At 42.6% G+C, this 19,798-nt stretch overlaps 2 protein-coding genes across 3 annotated transcripts in view; one reads left to right on the forward strand and one right to left on the reverse strand.

Moving 5' to 3' along the window:
- Nucleotides 1-1,606: 1,606 nt before the first annotated feature.
- LOC102198693 (MSL complex subunit 3) lies at nucleotides 1,607-13,714 on the reverse strand. Its single transcript, XM_005730965.1, has 14 exons — nucleotides 13,430-13,714; nucleotides 11,563-11,645; nucleotides 11,357-11,452; nucleotides 11,066-11,160; nucleotides 10,884-10,981; nucleotides 10,525-10,653; nucleotides 10,136-10,293; nucleotides 8,100-8,258; nucleotides 7,761-7,996; nucleotides 7,584-7,673; nucleotides 6,053-6,162; nucleotides 5,778-5,877; nucleotides 5,608-5,692; nucleotides 1,607-2,856 (listed from the first exon to the last, which is right to left on the reverse strand). Exons 1-14 carry the CDS (start codon nucleotides 13,526-13,528, stop codon nucleotides 2,757-2,759), a joined length of 1,638 nt encoding a protein of 545 aa, XP_005731022.1. The 5' UTR covers nucleotides 13,529-13,714; the 3' UTR covers nucleotides 1,607-2,756.
- A 5,218-nt stretch (nucleotides 13,715-18,932) lies between these two features.
- LOC102198978 (rho GTPase-activating protein 6) overlaps nucleotides 18,933-19,798 on the forward strand; it is a 127,362-nt gene continuing 126,496 nt past the window's right edge. For both annotated transcript variants that reach the window (XM_005730966.2, XM_005730967.2), the window contains exon 1: nucleotides 18,933-19,588. In XM_005730966.2, the coding sequence (XP_005731023.1) occupies nucleotides 19,121-19,588 (468 nt within the window). In that variant the 5' untranslated portion in view covers nucleotides 18,933-19,120. The remainder of the gene's footprint in view (nucleotides 19,589-19,798) is intronic.

The following is a 19,798-nucleotide window of genomic DNA, read 5'->3' on the forward strand; positions in this document are numbered from 1 at the left end:
AAACAGCGTATTCTACTATTGACTCTTTTAGCGGTCAGTTGGTGTCAACAAGCATGCCGTGTTTGACTGATCTGCTTTGGCTCGTGCCACAGTGCGACTTAAAGCTTGTGTTCCTTTTTGTGCCAAGTTTATAAAGAATATACATACCAGCAAAGTGCTAACATGCTGCTGCTTCTTCAAACAGTGTTACAAAAACTAATCAAAATGTGTTTTTGCAACAGTGAATGCACTCCCTGTGCTGCAGATTACAGCTCTGAAACATTAATGGTGACTAAAGGAAATGTTGACATTGATCCACTGATAAACTAAAGCAAACTGAAATGTTTAAATTATATGTCTGTTGTTTTAATTGATTGAGCAGCTGTTGGTGATAAATAGCCCGACCAGTTTTCTAATCCATGTTCAATATCAGCAGTGGAAGGGCAGATAAAAAACAAAAAACAAAACAATTATCCCAAGCTGAATATAAATTCCAACAACAATCTGACATTTGTGATGTTGATAAGGCACATAAAAAAAGCACATTAGCACAACAGGGGTGTAATGTGTAGATTCACAGGACTTAAAACAGACTAGGTAGAAGCACAAGGTTTTCATTATATTTACAATCTTTCACTTGCTCCTAACTAGGAGCGAGTTACGTGTTCAGGATAAGTTACCACGGCGACTTAGTTTGGTTTTGTAACACAAAAAAAAAAAAACTTTCGGTTTGGCATGGCTTACTAACCCACGCATCCCCGTTGAAGTAGACCCTTCAGCTACCTCCAGGGTGCATCCCGCCTGTATCTCCTCCCTGTGAGAGTCCAGATGTGATCCTGAATTTGACAAGCAGAAGAAAATGGCTTGATGGGAATTTTTCTGCTCTTACAGACACAGTGGCCCCTGTAAGCTCACTCCAATCCCAAGACAAAAAGCCTTGCGGACTACAGTCTTCTGACCTCATTCCTAAAATCCACTGAATGATGTGGTAACATTCCTGACTTCACTATGACAAGTATTTCCAACTTTTCCCTACACATTAAATCAAGTGCTGTTTCAGAACCCGATCTAAATAAGTGCCAAAAACATGGCCACCTCTTGAGACGAGCACTCAGAGCCTCATCCACATTCAGCAGACATCGATCGGACCAACAGTCCAGCTGGCTGTGGCAGTATCGTACACCATCAGTTAAACATATCTTCCCGCTACTGTAGTCATTTTATTCTCTCAGTCATTTTATCACCTTGGATGACTGCCGGTGGTGCCACACTTAAACAGTATAAACGAGCACCAGGAGTTTCAATAAGGGTCGCTTTTAAGTTGCTGCGAGACACAAGAGTCCTGTTGACAAAGACGGCGGAATCAAAATGTCAAGCTGTGGCAGCAACTTCCACCGCCTCAATTTTAAATCATCTGCTGCGTGCTGACAAGCAAGGTCGAGGCAGCTGATAAAATTCTCCTGTCTGTGTCCAAATTTAAAGTGCTCCATCACAATCCACTCGCATGCTTCCTGCTAATTCATCTTATAGTGAAAAAGGCACCAAGGTGCAAGAAGCGCATACACAAAACTGGCAGGGGCACCAAGTCGTCTCGCTGCCTCGCGCTTATGTAAATAAGCTGCAAGCCTTCAGAAAACGTCTTTATTTGAACTATGAACAGAGCTGGAAGGAAACAAAAGCGCTCAAATGAAACAGAAAAATTCAGACATCCTGTACATAGCGTGTGCGGCCAAAACAAACTGAGGTATTATTGGAGTGAGCCAGTGGTGTACAAAGAAATATAACATGCTGATGAACAGGCGTTTAGCATTTATTTACATGTTCACAATTTCACGAGTAAAGCACGTCGTTTCTTTTGCTGCATTAAAAATTGTACATTTGTACATAAAATTCAAAACTGAACTGGTCCAAAAAAAGCTTCAGGGTCTAGAAGAACTGTGCATTAAGACTACCCGTTAACTGAAGATGAGCTTTAGGACAAATTGCACCCGATTCTTACTGACAGGAGGGAAGAAACGATAAAAATCAGATGACTGACAGTTATCAGACATGCAAAACAAAGCAGGAAAGCAGACCTCAGGACACTGAACAGACCATAAAACTGTCAAGAACCTAAAGAAATCAGTCCTGAATCAAAGTTCTTGAACAGTCTGTGAATTTGATCAGCTCAGTGAAAGCAGGAAAACATTGAGGACAGGGAGAGAGAGTCCTAATGCAGCCTCAGGGAAACTGTATACAGAAGGTTGGTGGCAGCGTTGCCACAAATAGGACGGGGCTAAGCTTAAAGACAAAAAACAAACAAACAAAAAAAACAAGCAAATCTGCATACAAAGCCCTTGCGAGTATCCCAAATGGGTTCATCGGGAAGGCAGACAAGCAGAGCACCGCAATGTGGTCGCAGCTCTGAACTAGAGTGAAGAAAGCGAGGCTTTGATGGTTAGCAGTTTTCTAAGATTTCAGTCTTACCAAGGGTTACAGAAAGCTGCCCTCGACATGAACCACAGCAAAGCGGCACAGGCGTGGCCTCACGCGCGTGACATTGCCGCACGCAGAGCATAGGCGAGGGTTAGTGGGGACAGTAGAAGCAAATGTTCCACAGTACAACACCCAGAAAGCTAATGTTGGGCCAGAGGCGAAGAAATCGGAAATCCAGAGAAAGCTGACATTTAGTCCAGTAAACACGAGCTCAGACAGGTCAGCGCTAGACAAGCTGAGGGGGGTGGTTAGAGGTCAGGGAAGAGACGAGCAAAGGAAGAGGTGGGCGACCCATGTCTCCTTCAGTAAACCGGCCTCGGTTGTTTCATGCTGTAGTGAGCCTCAGATGCCGACACGTATGCAGACTCTGGAAAAAAATCCTCATGGAACTCGGCCAGAAACCTGAAAAAGAGCAAAAAGGAGAACAAATAAATACTCAGAAAGAGCCATTTTTTCAGATGAAGATGACATGACAGGCTTACACGACAACAGTGCAAGGATGGTGTTGGCTAGGGCTCAGTATAGTCACCGATTTCTATAATAGATTCAATTCTGATTTACAAGGTCCAAATTTTGACAGTCAGAAATATTATAATTCTACTCATTTATCAGTACATATCCATATTTTTATATGTATAAAAACAAAGCTGACACTTGTGAGAGTTCAGAGGTGTAAGCATCATAGCATGTGCCTTTGTGTCAAAGTAACTGAGGATAAAATATTTTTATAGCAGATAACCTTAGAAATATTCTGCAGTAGATCACAAACTGAAGAAAATCATGAATCAACATCACCTGATGCTGCTGAAGTGAAGCAGAGCACAGGTTTTAATATATACACAGCTAACCGTTTTGATATTTAAAAAGTCTACATTTCCTCAATATTGAACAGCAGAAATGAGACTTTGTCGGAAGTCATTTTTGAAAAAACAAAACAAAACCGCGGCCAACAGCGCTGTACACAAAGGTAGACTGGTGTACAATAAGCAAGCATATAATGCAGAAAACAGAGATTTTAGATGGGAAACTGTTCTTGAAGTACACAGAGAGTGAGAGCTGCGCAGGAAGTGTGATTTTATCGTGGTGGAAGCAAAACAGCGAAAGTAAGAGGGAATTAATGACAATGTTTATCAAACGTGAAGCGTAGTTTGGATCTTCTTTTGTTGCTAGTTCAGTGAATTTTAATCAGAGTGACAAAACCTGCAGCATCAGAATCTGTGAGATGTCGGCTTTCAGCCCGATGGCATGTACGTGTCGTCGGGTGAACGATCCACACTTTGTGTTTACGTCTTTGTGAGAAATCAATTTACCTGCTCTCATTTGCAGTTTTAGCTATTTGGTTGTTGGTGAAATAGTTTTGTGAGCTTTAACCTGAGATTCTGGCATTTTTCTAGCAAAATACATTTAAAAATCCATTCAGGATTTAATGAATTGATATCGCTTTATTCAAGCGAAAATAGATTTGAATCAGAAAATCGATTTTTTAAACCTACCCCTGTGTTTTCCTAGATATCCCTGGCTGTGTTGCACATAAATCCTACACTCTGTCGCCTTCTGCCCTCAGCTTGGAGTGGACATTTTGGAGACAAAGCCCACACCCCACCAATCAATCCCTATAACCAATCAATGTGACAGAAAGACCAAGAAGACGACTGACGGACAGCCAGAGAGGGAAAGAGTGAAAAATCCCGCCACCCCCACCCCACCCTCCCATCTAATCAGTAGCGGGGAAAACTAATCTGGAATCTTCTTAGTATCCGCCACTCGGCCAAATCCTCTAAATCTTGCCATCTCATCTTAGCTCCACCGGCCTTCCTAATCTCAATGCAAACAAATTATCCTCATCAGAGCAGAACTTAAGAAACAACAAACAAACTAATGGGACATTGATGGGAAAGCGTGACAAGCAATCAAAGACTCTTTTGTCTTAAAAACTTTAAATAAAAAGAATAAAATCAGTATTAAAAAGCAGCTATTTGTTGCTCTGAAAAGTGTGGGGCCTCTTTTGTGCCAGAAATTTAGGCCTCGTTGGCGCTGGATCAGAAACGACACAGGTACATATGCCATGACGTGCCCCACACGTGCGCCCCACACTTAATCGTATTCGCACTAGCGGAGAAAGAGAGAGTGAGAGATCAACTGTGGCCAAATCCCAGAATGCAATGCACATCAGTCCCTGCGACATCAATCCGTTTTTGCCCGCTCGGCACAATCTGCCACAAGGCTGATTACAGATAAAAACAGAAGAAGAAAAAAAATATTCCACTATGTTAGTTTGTGTTCAGGGTCTCACCGACTGCAACATGGTGAACATATTAATTAGACATGAAGGAAACATCAGAGAGCAACACTGATCCTGGAACAGCTCCGTGCCCTTTAACACAACGATGATCCTTCAGAAAAAGAAAGAAGCGATCAGCAGTCGAGTGAATTAAGAGAACCTTCTGCACATGTTTACCCCACTGCTGATGGGATCGCCTTGCCAAGAGGCACTGCTAATGTTTGAGGTAATAGTGTAATAGTCACACTATGACAATGATGTTTGAGACAAGAAAAGGGGCACAAACAAAAACAAAAACCAACAAAAAAAAGTGATGCATCCTATCCTTTCCTGCTGCACGCCCCCCTCTCCTCACCTTGTCCTGACAAACTGACCGTCTCCCTGACGACCCTTTAATGACATCCATTTATAAACACTTTCCACTTAAGTGATGAAAGAGGCAACGCCGGCTCTCAGAGCAGAGATCTGTTCCCGCTCCATGCCGAGCTCTGCTCAGTGGCTCCACAGCGCTGCTTGATGGCAGAAGGCGGCACTGCGTGCGTTTGATTACAGAACCAGAGGACCTAAATCCCCTCAGGTTTGGGAGCAGCTGAACTGAAGATCACTCGGGAGGATTTAAAGATTAGACTCCCGCGCTTGTGTAACGCCCACTCATCTCCCTCCCTCCAGCACGTGCTCCCTCTCACTCCAGCTTTCCCCTCCATGTTCTCATTTACTTGCTCCTCCTTTTCCTTTTTGTTCTCGTGATTCTCAGTTATTTTGGGCGTACTAGTGATTTGTCCATCCTTTTAAACTCTTGCTTTTGTGAACCAAGCAGAAATGAGCGTGAATCAGGTTTGCTGATCTAAGTCTCCTAACTAACAACCGATTACCTGAGGAACTGTTCCAGATGTTTAATCAGGGCTCGGAGACTCCTCTCAGGCAGCTGCATTTTCCCCAGGATTTCAGGAAGCTTCACTAAAAGCCAAAAACAGGGATTATGGGAGTGTTTCAGTGTGGGGAAAAGGCTAGTAGCAAAAACCGTGTCTGGACTGAAACTGACCGAAGAGTCGCAAAAGGTGCTGTGACCCATACAGGTAGGATGGCGGAGGAGGCTGGTCATTCAGAGGGTAGTTATCAGGAGTCAGCTTCCAACTCAAAACCTGCTGGGCAGAGCAAACAGAACAGCACAGTTTAGTGGAGTTGTGAGTGCAATGTTTCAACCTCCTGTCAACTGGGTGGTGTATACAAATCTACAGCAGCACATTACAATACATAAAATGATCCTAGTGCCTTTGAGCAATTCCCACATTCCAGATAATCACACAGTTTCATCACCTCATTGAGCTCGTTGTTTCTGCGGCTCTCCAGGCCGTAGAAAGGGCCGCTGCGCTCTTTGCTCGGGGTCAAAGGCAACGGGGAAGAGGAGCCGCTGTGCACTGGAGTCTCTGCGGGACGGGAAAAATAAAAGGAAAGATCACTGCCAGAAAGACAGATCAGCTGATTCTGTTAATTATTCACATTTTCACAGCACGCTATCGATGATCAACAAACACATTCAAAGGAAACGATTCAAACTGTTAGAGCTTAGTTATTGTTTTCATTTCATTTGGACCTGTTAAATTCAGTTTAGTTTCAGTTAGTTTCCAGTGTGGATTTTCTTATTACAGCTTAGTTTGAAAATGTTTAGTTTTTAATTAATTTCACTGCTAGTTTTAGTCTTTAATTATTACGGTGTGTGTCAGAGGTACGATTTAGGAATAATAATAAAATCATTAAAAACGAACTAAAATGTAAAGTTCACAAAATAGTTGTTTTTTATTTTCATTTTGTTAACTAAAATGTTTCTTTACATTTAACTTGAGTTCACTGTAATAACTTTATTGGCAGAGAGCAGCTCGCTGACTTTGAAGAGGGGAAGAATGTGGGAGGACAGAAGTGAGATAACACCACCTACTGGGCTAAACTGCTTACTACAAAATCAAAGTTAGCACTCAAACACAATCACTGTGCGTTTACAGGAAGTGCGTTATTCTGATCTTCACCCAATCAGGAGACATGGCTACAATAAAGCCTGCAGTGAGTAGCTCATGTCTCCCCCTTCTGGAAGTGAGTGTAATTATGCAAACATTCCCCTAAGAACATAAAAATAAATGAATCTGCATCTCTGAGGGAAAGACAAAGTTTCCAAACTACACCAAATTTGATAGAGAACATCAACGATCCCTTATGAGCGAGCTGTTGAACCCAACTGGGAGCTGCTTCCACAGGAGCCCGAGAGCCGAAACCTCTCATTCTACTCTTGCAAACTCTTCTTGTTGGTTTTCATTTTGTTTAGAATTACATAGCTTTTAAATTTCTTGACGGCAGCTGTGTTTGTCAATTTTGGGGAGGTTTTATCTGCACAGGCGACTAGATCAAAGAATATGGTTACAGATAAATGCTTGGTCTCATTCCTTGGTACTTGAGCATGCCGTGACCTGTGACAATACAAGCCTAGTAGAGCAATCGTTTAGCAGAGAGTTGCTACTATTGCCATTTTACACATAAAACCTGCTTCAGAAAGTTTAAAAGCAGAACGAAGAACCAGGTGAATACTTATCTACTTCTGTCTTGAAGCATTCTCAATCATCCAGGAAAGTAAATCTCCAAAAGTTGATTCTGTTCTGATTTGTCTACTTATGTGGACGAATTAATGATTCTAATGAGTTAAATCATGAGTCAAATTTGATTTAGACTTGCAGGGGATTTTGGGGAGGTGCACGTCAGGTTACGCTGTAGGGTTTCAAAGAGGTTTGCAGCTACGACATGATAGTGATTTTCACAAACTTACAATCACATAGAGTACTTTCAGAGACGTGGAGCTTACTTTTGTCAAGGTTAAGGAAGAACTTGGGCTGCGATGAGGTGTCGACCACTCGCCGTTTGAGCTGCGGTGACGCCGTGGCGCTGCCTCCACCTATATCATGACATATGTTGCATTTCTAAGTTGAGTTTGTGTAAACACAAAGCTACATCAAATCCAGGAGGAACTTAAACTCATTACCGCCGCTGCTTCCCTCAGCTGGACGGTCGCCTCCGGACGTGTTCCTGGTAGAGCGCCTCAGTGATTGCGACTGGTAGGAAATGCAGTCCATATCGGGGTGGCGCCGGCGCTTTGGGGTTGGGGCTGGAGTGGTGGGGGTGGTAGTAGAGATGTCACTTAGGGCTGGCTGGCTGTCTGTGGACTGAGGGGTAGGCGGGTTGTGCCCCAGTGGGCTTGGACTGCGTTCTCTTTGGGTGCTTTGGAAGCAAAGGCAAATGCATAAAAAATAAAATAAACAGCACAGCAGTTGAACGCAGTGCTTTCTGATGCGGCGCAAGGGATTCATCGCAGCACACTTACTTGCTTGAGCAGGGGGAGCTTTCATTCATGGCCAGGAAGAGCCTCGAGGAGCTGACCTTCTTAAACTGGGCTTGCTCACAGGGGTAGAGAAGGATCATGGGTAAGGTGAAGTCAAACGTAATCCTCAGGCCGTCGACCATTTCCTTACACAGCTCCTCACTTTATTAAAAAACAGGAAGGAATAAGAGATGTAACAAGTGTGCGTTGATTATACAGGCCCCAGTGAAGGGAAGCTATTCGAGTGCCCTGTTTCAGTATAATTTCAACAAGATAAATGTTACTGTGGTTTACAGAGAACGGTCAGAAGAAAAGACAAATAACCACTCATTGCAACCAAGGTGCAAAGAAGAGCATCTCTGCTTCTGTAGCTCATCCACTTCAATTTTTAACATGTTGCATGTCCAGAGGACCACACCTGGTGCCACTCCTGTCAGCTAAGAAAAAAAATTGGGGCTAACGTTTGGAAGGGCTCACCAAATCTGGTTGGGGGAGGGGGATGTCCTTCAATGCACATATTAAACAAATATGTAAGACTGCTTTCTTTCACTTGCACAACATCTCTCAAGTTACAAATATCCTGTCTCAGAGTGACGCTGAAAAACTAGTTCATGCATTTATTACTTCCAGGCTGGACTACTGCAATTCATTATTATCAGGAAGTCCTAAAAACTCCCTGAAAAGCCTTCAGCTAATCCAAAATGCATACACTATTATATATTGTACATATATTTATTAGTTTCAGATGTAGCCATTCTTGTATTTGCTGGTTTGTGTTGTTGTGTTTGCACATTTCTGTTGCTTGTGGGGCTCGCACACAAGAATTTCACTCGCATGTGCCAGTGTGCCTGCACATGCGATGTGACAATAAAAGTGATTTGATTTGATTTGATTTGAAATGCTGCAGCAAGAGTCCTGACAGGGACTAGAAAGAGAGAGCATATTTCTCCTGTTTTGGCTTCCCTTCATTGGCTTCCTGTTAAATTCAGAATTGAATTCAAAATCCTGCTCCTCACATACAAGGTCTTAAATAATCAGGCCCCATCTTATCTCAATGACCTTGTAGTACCATATCACCCTATTAGAGCACTTCGCTCTCGCTCTGCAGGCCTACTTGTTGTTCCTAGAGTATTTAAAAGTAGAATGGGAGGCAGAGCCTTCAGTTTTCAGGCCCCTCTTCTGTGGAACCAGCTTCCAGTTTGGATTCGGGAGACAGACACTATCTCTACTTTTAAGATTAGGCTTAAAACTTTCCTTTTTGCTAAAGCATATAGTTAGGGCTGGACCAGGTGACCCTGAATCCTCCCTTAGTTATGCTGCAATAGACGTAGGCTGCCGGGGGATTCCCATGATGCATTGAGTTTTTCCTTTCCAGTCACCTTTCTCGCTCACTATGTATTAATAGACCTCTCTGCATTGAATCATATCTGTTATTAACCTCTGTCTCTCTTCCACAGCATGTCTTTATCCTGTCTTCCTTCTCTCACCCCAACCGGTCGCAGCAGATGGCCGCCCCTCCCTGAGCCTGGTTCTGCCGGAGGTTTCTTCCTGTTAAAAGGGAGTTTTTCCTTCCCACTGTCGCCAAAGTGCTTGCTCACAGGGGTCATATGACTGTTGGGTTTTTCTCTGTATCTATGATTGTACGATCTACTGTACAATATAAAGCGTCTTGAAGCGACTGTTATTGTGAGTTGGCGCTATATAAATAAAATTGAATTGATTACTGTCTGATCCAAGTCTCTATTTCTGCCATGACTTTCAGAAGGTCAAATCTGCAGCATCTCTGTGACGCCATCATATCAACAAGAACCAAATGCCATCTTTACATGACGAATTAAGGCAGCGCTGAAGGCAAAAGGGGATCAAATATGTACCTAATAAAGTGGCCACTGAGTGGACAAATTTGTATGTATTAGAGCATGTTTCAGTTTTAATTCCCATTAACCATTTTCTAGTGGACACTTGGAAATGAAGACTAAGTGGTTTGCGTGCTTGGATCGCCTTTTTCCCCCTCCTGTTTAAAGAACATCAATACTAACCTTTTCTCTGGAGGGATTGGCTGTGGACTGCCGCTCTGCGTGGTGCTCTGCTGACGCCTGTACCGCTCGTTGGCCATGAACGCTTTGTTGATCGCAAAGTGCTTGACGTAGGACTCCAGGATGTGCACAACGTTTGTCTGACAGGGAACCATCACGAGCTGAGAGAAGTAAAACAACACGAGGTTAAATACTGACACGCTTCAGTTCCATATCCTACAATTCTTTCCAAACACAAACCAGTGTCAGAAATCTTTGAGTTGTGCCCACCCGTCCTTTAGCTGCCAAGCTAAATTATGATGGATTTGTAGAACAAAAACAACCAATGAGCTGTTGACATTTTGTATATAGGCTTTAGAAAGCGGTGTGTGCCCAGGATCTGCTGCCCGCACCTTCTTCCTCTTGTTGATGTAGAAGCAGTCATCTTCCAGTTTCTTCTTCAGAACATCGGGGATGTTGATGTCAACATGAATGACCTTCTCCTCACATTCCCTCTTGACATTCACGTCTGCCTCAACCCTCTGATACAAAAACAAATGTACAAATGGAGGATCAATAAAAACAATCGCGTAGATTTTCTGTGGCCAGAAATCCCTCCCACAACCACAGTTGAATTTATCAGCCACATATTACACATATCAAGGTCATTTACTTCAAGTTAAGCCTGACAGTGATGTTATCTATGCAATGCAATGCCTGCAATGCAACTAGTGATCTACATGCCCTTGAACCTGTGCCGATCAACTTTTACCATTTTGTTGATGTCCTCAGAGAAGGTGCTGTCCCCGCTATTTGAAGACTCGGGGTCAGAATCGTCCCCGTCGCTGCTTTCCGAAGTTGAAATTAAGCCTGGAGAAAGAACACGTGGGGCTTAACTTGATTGCTGAGGGAGACGGGGAGCAAAAGACAAAGAGATGCAGAGAGATTTCTCACACGCGTCATCGCTGTCGTCCTCCTTTGGCAGAGTCTTCAGAGAAGATTTAGTACCAGACTGACGACGGCGCCTCTTTACCCATCCCTTTCTCTTCCTATCACAGAGAAACAAAAAAAAAAAAAAAAAAACTGTCTCAGACTTTTCTACAGACAGACAAAAGGTCAAATCCAAAACTTGCAGGCAATGAAATGAAATACACCACACTGGACTTTTTAAATCAAAATTTTTCAGAACTTCATCATCATGTAATTGCTGATCATCATCAGTAGACGATTAGAACGTGAACTTACATGCGACCTAGAGCTTTGCGAGCCAGTTTACGTTGTAATTTTCGGTTTTCCTCGGTGTCCCTTAGGACATGATCCTCTGCGGCCCAACGATCCCAGCTACAAAAACAGCCATATATACAAAATATATCAATAATTAAAAGTGCGTGGCCTTGACAGCAGTGCTACATTACTGCTTCATACAAAAGCTGATGAAAGGAGAACTTTACCTTCTGTTCCAACCATTGAAATGAATCAGGTACTTCGGGATTCGTCTTCCATGTTCATCTGTACCTATCAAGACATCAAGGACCTGCAACATGAACACACAGTTAGCGCAGTCCTGCTAAACATCTATTCATATCTTAGCAAGTACCCAACACCACCATTTTCTGGGGTAATCATTCATTTCCAGTTTTAATAAAGGGTCAATAATCAATAAAGGGTTCAAGTACAAAAAGAAAAATAAGGAATTTGCATATTAGCATAACTAGCAGACCAACAAAGAGATTTTGTATCACTTATTTGTGGCAAGCACAGTGTACATTGTTGTGGTCTGCAGGTGGCACGGCATTGGCATTCAGGCGACCTTCAGATCAAAAGTGGCCCCGAGCACAACATCCTCAAGCTCTGAACAACCATTTAGTCACCATAAGTTGCGATTGCAGAATGTAAAAAAATACAATACATTCATCAGCAACCACTATTATTATAGCTGTAAAGAGATTTCTGTCTTAGTTTTACTTGTGTGACTGAGCCGTTAGCTTGACAAAGCTACCTCCTAATTCAGAGCAAGCAAAGTGTGTCCAGTGTTGGTCGTTTTGTTTGTTAACTTACATTAAATTGGCTCACCCAATATCATGGCTAACAACATAACCGGATGGTGGTGTACTCTTGTTCTTTTCCCAGGGTATTTTAATTTATTTAACAAAATATTGATATTGTAGCGATACAGGCACACCAGATACCGCCACGCAATATATGAGAATACTATCACACCCCAAGACATGATGCAAAAACTCCATTTGCTTAGTTATTACCTGCATATGAAGCTAAGTTATGTGTAATACTCAGTCTATTATAATTAAAAAAAATCTCTTGCACTTGTTACTCTGACTGTTATTACTTTGCAAATCAGAATTTGACACTTGCAACATCTAGACTCAGCAAAATCTTGATGTTAATGCAATCAGTATCAATCATAAAGCTATGAAAGGATTAGACCATAGAAAGTACAAACAAGTGTAGATAAACCCTTTACCCTTGAACCTCTCATAATAAAACAGTAATTACCCAACTTATAACTAAAGCTAAATACTTAAAGGTTTATCAGGATAAAAAAAATATCCACGTAAATCAGCTACATTCTGACACTAAGAATGATCATTTAATATAATATACTAAGACAACTGCAAATAAGTGTTTATGCTAACCACTAGCTAGCGCAGGTTAGCAACAGCCATGCTAGAGTGGAGTAAAGACTAGCTTTCTTGGAGCGTTAGCTTACCAGCTAGTCAGGCAGCAGAATAGCCACCAGTCTGCTGGACAATTTTAGCCCGCTTAAAAAAAAGCCAGCAAACAACTAAACTGAAATAGGCAGACAACTGTGTGTGCAAAGTTAGCAGCCCTGCTGTCGTGGTGCGCTTGTTGGTTGGTGTGTTGACATTAATCTGCTTTGCACGGCAAGCCGCCCGGGTAATAACTCCTTTATTGCTGTTTAAAGATGCTTCTAATGCTAACTGACTGCAACAGAATTTTCATGTGAAATTCCCCTTTCAGCAGTCTCCTCCACACAAACAAACCGGTAACATTACAAAACGTCAAAGTTGTGTTGACTTTTTTTTTTCTAAATTGTGACCCGCGAGCGACACACAGCTAATCAAACACACCCGGAAACCACTCGAAAAACATCAAGAGAACCTAGCCTGGGCGTTATTTGTGCAAGCGTATTTTCCTGTGGCCTAAGCAGCCACCCCAAGCTACATTTAGAGCCCCACACCTTAAAGAATCAACGCTGCTTCCCCCTTAGAATGAATTACACGTTTATACAAAGTCGAAAATCCGACCAGTCTGCATCTTTCTGTGCAAAACATTTACCTTAGCGTCATACAACACTTTAGCCTTGGTGGGGTCGGGTTCAAAGCACAGGACTCGCTCTCCTTTGTGAAATTGATATTTAATTCCCCGCGAATTCATTTGTTCATGGCGACGTGTGGGAGAGGAGGCATCGATCTGAACCCTGTAAACCCCTTAACCCTTTCGTTGCCAGACTCTTCCCTGTGAAGGTTCTTCCACCAAAACACACTGTGGAAGGATGGCGCTGTTGTGGGATGAGATGCTGCTAGTCTTACTGTTGCTGATGCTCTGGCTGCTTTCAAGGACCGCTCGTAATTTCTCTAGTCGACACAGCGCGGGACCACTGTGGGTCACGCGCTTACTTGTGGTTACTTTTGGATAACAAATGCAGAGGCGGCGAGTCAAATGCATTTATAAACCCCCTCCACGTACTTTCATTACAAACTGAAGCTGGAAACTATGGCTCTTGCACGTGAATTGCCGCAGCCTTGTAACTACAATCACAGTGAAGGCAGCATTTAAAAGCGCAATGAGCTTTTGAAATGAGCTTTCGGGGACACCGTACAAATGGTGTAGTTTCAAAGATTCACCAGAAGATGTCAGTATTTGAACTTTAAAAAAAAATCCCAACGAAACGGACTTTGTTAGTGTAAAAGAATGGCGTTGTTGTAGCTGCATCCCTCAGAAAGCTTCAGGATTAGCACAGCAGTTTAAGGAAATAGGGTACAATGTATTAACTTAAATGCCTTTTTATAGGGTGCCCACTCAGCTGACTGATACACATGATTGGGAGGCTTTAAAGCAAATGAAAAACAAAGGCAATACCTGAAACAAATATCACTCACTTGAATAATTCCTTCAATGTACAATCGACTTCAGGAACTAAAAATGCTACACATAAGATACACATGCTGTAGAAATCCAAACGAAAACACCTGAACTCGACCTGAGCTGTCTCCCATTAATCCAGGTGTGGACAAGCAGGTGTGGGCGGATCCAAATAGCATCGGATCTCGAGGCTGGTACTGATATCAGATCGATGCTAGCACAACTCAATACTTTGTTTCTATCTGCTAAGTTCAGTATGTGGCCCACTGAATTATATGAAATAAATGTTGGGGGTTTTTGTTGAAAAAAACAGTGTCCAACTACTTGAAAAGGTAAAAGGTGTGTTTTATTATATTAACCTATTATTGTGAAAAGTAAAAACATACAGTGATTTAGTTTTCAGAATTTACAAATTAATTTCGATCATCTCATAAATAATGATGCACTGCTTTCCCCTACATAACCTACCTTTACATGTTAAAAGTATTAATATTGCTTTGGTATTGGTATGCAATATTGGCCCTATAGTTACTTAGTATTGGTCCAATACAAAAAATGTCATTGGTTTGAACTAATTGAGTTGAGGCTAAGTCCCGCACCCATGCTCGAGGGCACGGAGAGAAAGTAGGATTTTTCATTATGAAAATAATCCCACGGATGAGATCTCAAAGATGAAAGCCATCCATGTATTAATTAAGTTCTGAACAGACTAAAACCACGCAGCATATAAAAAGCACAGCTATATTATGGACAATTTGCTAAGGTTAAATGTACTTTTAAGTACAAATTAAGCAAGCTGAGGATGGTACAGCGGTGCAGCACATGTAGTTTTTCATATTTGCAGTTTTGGAAGATCACTTAGAGTAGACTAAATTAAAACTTTGCATGTCTCAATAATGCTAAATTTCCCTTAACTGAACCAATGTGTTATCGCTTACGTACACTAAATAGTGTATCAATCTGCAGACATCATTTAAAAACGTGATTTATTTGTAGGTCTAGACAGATATTTACTCGTGGTACATATTTCAGCAGGGTTTTTTTTCCTGACCTTGTAACCTTTTCACTGAGGCTTATCTCTCTCTAAGAGCCTTGAACAATGAAATGTGAACTGATCCCTGGCACAGGAAACCATGTCTCTGCTGCTAAATCTGGACTCATTTTGCTTAAAATGGTTTCAGGCAATGCTGGTCTACTACTGTAGACCAAATATGGACAGCGTGCATATAACGCTGAACATTACCGACCAATGTGCAGCGCTGCTAATTTCCGCTCATTGCCTTTTACCCTGACTGCACGTGATATATATTAACAGATGTGTCAAATCAGTTTCAAATGAAATGCTTTCTAGGATTACATGTTTGTAACACGAGCTCACTAATTCACAGATGAAGAGCTGGAAGACAGCAAAACATTAAAAAGTCAAAGATTGGTGTAAATGTTTCAGTGATGCATAAATTCCTGTTACATTTGGCAGATGAGGGGTGTGTTCAGAGCAGGTGCTTCTTATTTCTGTATAAAAGTGGACACAGCCAGCCCACAGACACCCATATCTGATTATTAGTGCTAAGCAACAGACAAATAAAATACTAGAATTTCACTCTATACAACAGAAAACTTCTTGGGTGGGCGATACCACACAGAAAATTCAAGAAAAACACAGTGGGGAGATCCAGGTCACTGACTGGAAATAGTGGAATTGAGGCCTAGCGAGCGCCTACAGGCTGCAGCATCCTGTGTTGGCCCACCTGCCAATCAAAGCCACCAAGGCCCTAAACTTTAGGCCTTACCCGTGTGCTTGCAGTAGTTATTGAAAAGTTTTGGTATCGACCTGATACCAGTACCAGATACTGACACTTTTAACTTTGTGTAGGCAGCTTATGTAGGGAGGATAAGTGTGTTGTGACTTATTTGATGAGTCACTGTCATTTTACTAATTCTGAATAAATCAACTAACAAAACTGATGACCACAAAATCAATGTGATTTGTAGTTTCACTTTTACAACATGCTTGTGTCGATCAGTACCAATACCGATGTTGGTATGCTTACTATCGATTTTTGGATTGTTCCGCCCACCTCTAGTTATTGTAAACCACAGTATCATAGGAGAAAACTCGAAATATTTATTTACATGGAGGCCAAAACAGTTTTTGTACCAGGCTGTAAACATGCTGGGGTGATGCTTTTTGAAGTTATGCATTTTAGCATGGGAGTCTTTGGGTTTGACTCACTTTTGAAAACAGCCTCAAGTGGCTACTAGAGGAATTGCAGTCTTTGGAGCTCCCGAAATTGATTTTTTATTTTTGCTGTTTTTGCAGCTACAGTTGACAGTTGCCCCCAAGGCATTTCAGAAGTTGATGTCATAAGAAGTTATAAGAATAAATTCACTGTACTCAGCTCTAAAAATCTTACAAACTAATGACTACTGTAATTCTTTATTATTAAGTGTTCCTGAAAACTCCCTGAGAAGCTTTCAGTTGATCCAAAATGCTGCACCAAGAGTACAGACAGGGACTATAAAGAGAGAGCATATTTCCCTAATACTAGCTTCTCTTCATTGGCTCCCTTGTAAATCCAGAATCACATTTAAAATCCTTCTCCTCACATGAATAATCAGGGTCCATCTTATCTTAAAGACCCTACAGTACCATATCACTCCAACAGACCGCTTCTTGCTCAGACTACAGGCTTACTTGTGGTTCCTAGGATATTTAAAAGTAGAATGGGAGGCAGAGCCTTCAGCTTCCAGGTGGGTCCAGCTCCCAATTTGAAGTTAAAAGACGGACACCCTCTCTACTTTTAAGATTCAGCTTAAACTTTTCTTTTTGAGAGAGCATATGGTTATTAATAATAACTCGTCTTCTCTTCCACAATGTGTCTTTTGTCCTGTCTTCCTCCATTCCCAGCTGGTCGCAGTGAAGGTTTCTTCCTCTTAAAAGGGAGATTATCCTTCCTTACTCATAGGTGATCCACTTGAGATGACTGCTGTTGTGATTTGGTGCTGTATAAATAGATTGAATTAAATGTTTATGATTGTGCTTAGTGATTGGGGTTAGTGGTTAAACCTAGGGATGAGAGACTCGGGAATGCAGTATTATGGCTATCTGTCCTCACAAAGGTGCCATGTGCCCCTCCCCCTACACACAGAGTGGAGCAGGCAGCAGTCGCTGTAGCTGGAATGGTAGTGACAGAGAACGCTTTTAACCAATATGTGAGAATGACTGTAATCTGAATGACATCAGACTATTCAGTGTGCTTACCAGCATCCCTGGGAGTGTACCCACCAACTTTGTAGTGGACTGAATGAAAGATTGTCGAGAAAGGTGAAGAAAAAATCTCTAATCATGAAACAGATTCATGAACTGTCTTCTTCTAATTGGGACTGGAGTGTTTTTGTTCAGCCCGCGTCCCATTCTTTCCCCCCTCAGACTGTTTTTAGAAGGGTCAAATCTATCTCAGCTGTTATCAGTGTCATGTCACGCTGTTCTGTGGGTATCTGTGTGTGCGCATATGTGTATCTGTGTGTCATGCTGTGCAGCTTCATAAGCTCCTTTATCAGCCGGGAGACACCCTCCTCCCCAGACTCCCGCTGTCTCTTTTCATTTTTCCCATACTTTCACACACACGGGGCCACACATGCTTCTGCTTTCTCTCTCTCTCTATTACACACACACACACACACACACACACGCACACACGCACTCCTTGTGCACACACAGCCAGCTTAACTCCCCCCTTTTTGGGCATCTGTGTAAACAAATGTCTCATGCACAGGTGTATAAAGAAAGGAATGGGTCTATTAATCCTGGCTTACTTATTGTTTGGCTAATAATAGCGCGCAGCAGCCTTTTGCTGATAGGTCTATTATTCCCAGACAGCAAGGTGGATTAATAGGAAGCTGGGATTAATACTCATCCCCAGCTAAATCACATCTTCCTCTATGCATGACCTCTTTCCTGGCTGCTGATTGTCTGTCCTTGTCTTAATTACCTCTTATGGAAATGGGCTTTATAATTACAGAAAGTCATCTTACCCTTATTTTATTTTATTAAAAAAAAAAGGTGATGTAACTTAACTAAGACTGACCATAAAATGATATTTTTCTGGGTGTGTTACGGCTGTGTGTATTTGTGTGAGCGTGATCTGTGAGAGCCGCTTATAGGCACTCTTAGGCTGAAGCGGAAGGGGTGAGCCGCCTTTTTCTTTGGAACAGTTTTCTCCTGTTTTCCGGGTTAGGGAGCGAGGGTTAGTATTGTCATTTGTTTGTTCTGTTTCTTTCTTAGGGTTTAGTTAGTTTTCTGGTGGGACTTAGTTGGTTTTGTTTATTATTTTGGCCTGGGTTCACCCTGGAGCTATGCTTCATTATCTTCAATAAAATCACCTTTTTTACTCACAACTGGTTTTGGATGTTTGGCTTGGGAACCAGGGCGGGTATTTGTCTCTCTCTCCTCCAACCTTATGTGCGTCTCTACACGCCTGGACTAGGGGCGTAACAGGGTGGACTTTGGTAGAGGAGGAACAGTGCTCACCAGCTGGTTATCTTGTGGAGAAAACCAGCCAAGCCCAATGTATTTATTAAACCATCACCAAACATTCAATTGACTATTAAGCAAAAAATAAAAACAAGCGAGGAGGCATTCGTCTTACATTTTCAGAAACCCAACCCCCAAACCCAACCCTCCCCCACCCCACCTTTCTAGGATTCTCGCTCCAGCTCCAGCACAGGAATAAGCAGAGGAGCACGGAGGAGGAAAAGAAGACTTTGTCCACGGTGTCTCCACTCAGATGCATCACCGCCCGGCTCTTTTAATGGGGCAGCGCTGAACTTTTAAGTTCGGGGGGGAAGCTTCTCCGAAGTGCGCTAATGTGAGTTCTGAACACAATGTCAGCCGCTCAAGGACTTCTAAACAGCGTCTTTTCCTGCTCATCCCCTGCCTCCAAAGCCATAACCAAACGCAGGCTACGCCAGACCCGGAGCCTGGACCCCGCCATCATCAGACACTGCGGCACCGGGAGCGATGGAGCGGCCGCAGACACAGGTGCGTCCGCCGAGCGCTTGGCTGTGAAGCCGGCTTTACGCACCAAGATCCCGACCCTGAAGGAACCTATAACCCCTTCCATCTCCTCTCCTTCCATACCTCTGGATGTTTCCCCGTCCTCCAACTTCCACTTTGACTATGATGTGGTTAAGCGTGCCAAAAGGAATACCGCCGGGGATTTACCGTTTATGGTGAGGGGAGCTGGTGCCGCTCCCTCAGGGAGCACCGGCACGCTGTTTTCCCCGCGGAGGTGGCTACAGAAGAAAGTGCAGCCTTCCAGCTCTCACTCATACGTCGTGTGGAAGTCAGAGGTAAACTCCCTTCCCAGGGTGACAGGTTTTTTTTTCTTTTGGTGGCCAAAAGGAACAGATTAAAACGAAATCCCACTCTTATCGTTCAGCTCGCTAATTAGTTTTCTTACATGAATGCATATGATACATATTTGTGAGAGTTATGTGCCCTCCAACCCCATCGCTTTCCTTGAAGTGCATTCTTGAGCGTCTGTGTGCTTCGGGGGGGGG

Source organism: Pundamilia nyererei, unplaced genomic scaffold, assembly GCF_000239375.1.
Source record: "Pundamilia nyererei isolate P.nyererei 1_Seehausen unplaced genomic scaffold, PunNye1.0 scaffold00040, whole genome shotgun sequence".
Taxonomy (NCBI): Eukaryota; Metazoa; Chordata; class Actinopteri; order Cichliformes; family Cichlidae; genus Pundamilia; species Pundamilia nyererei.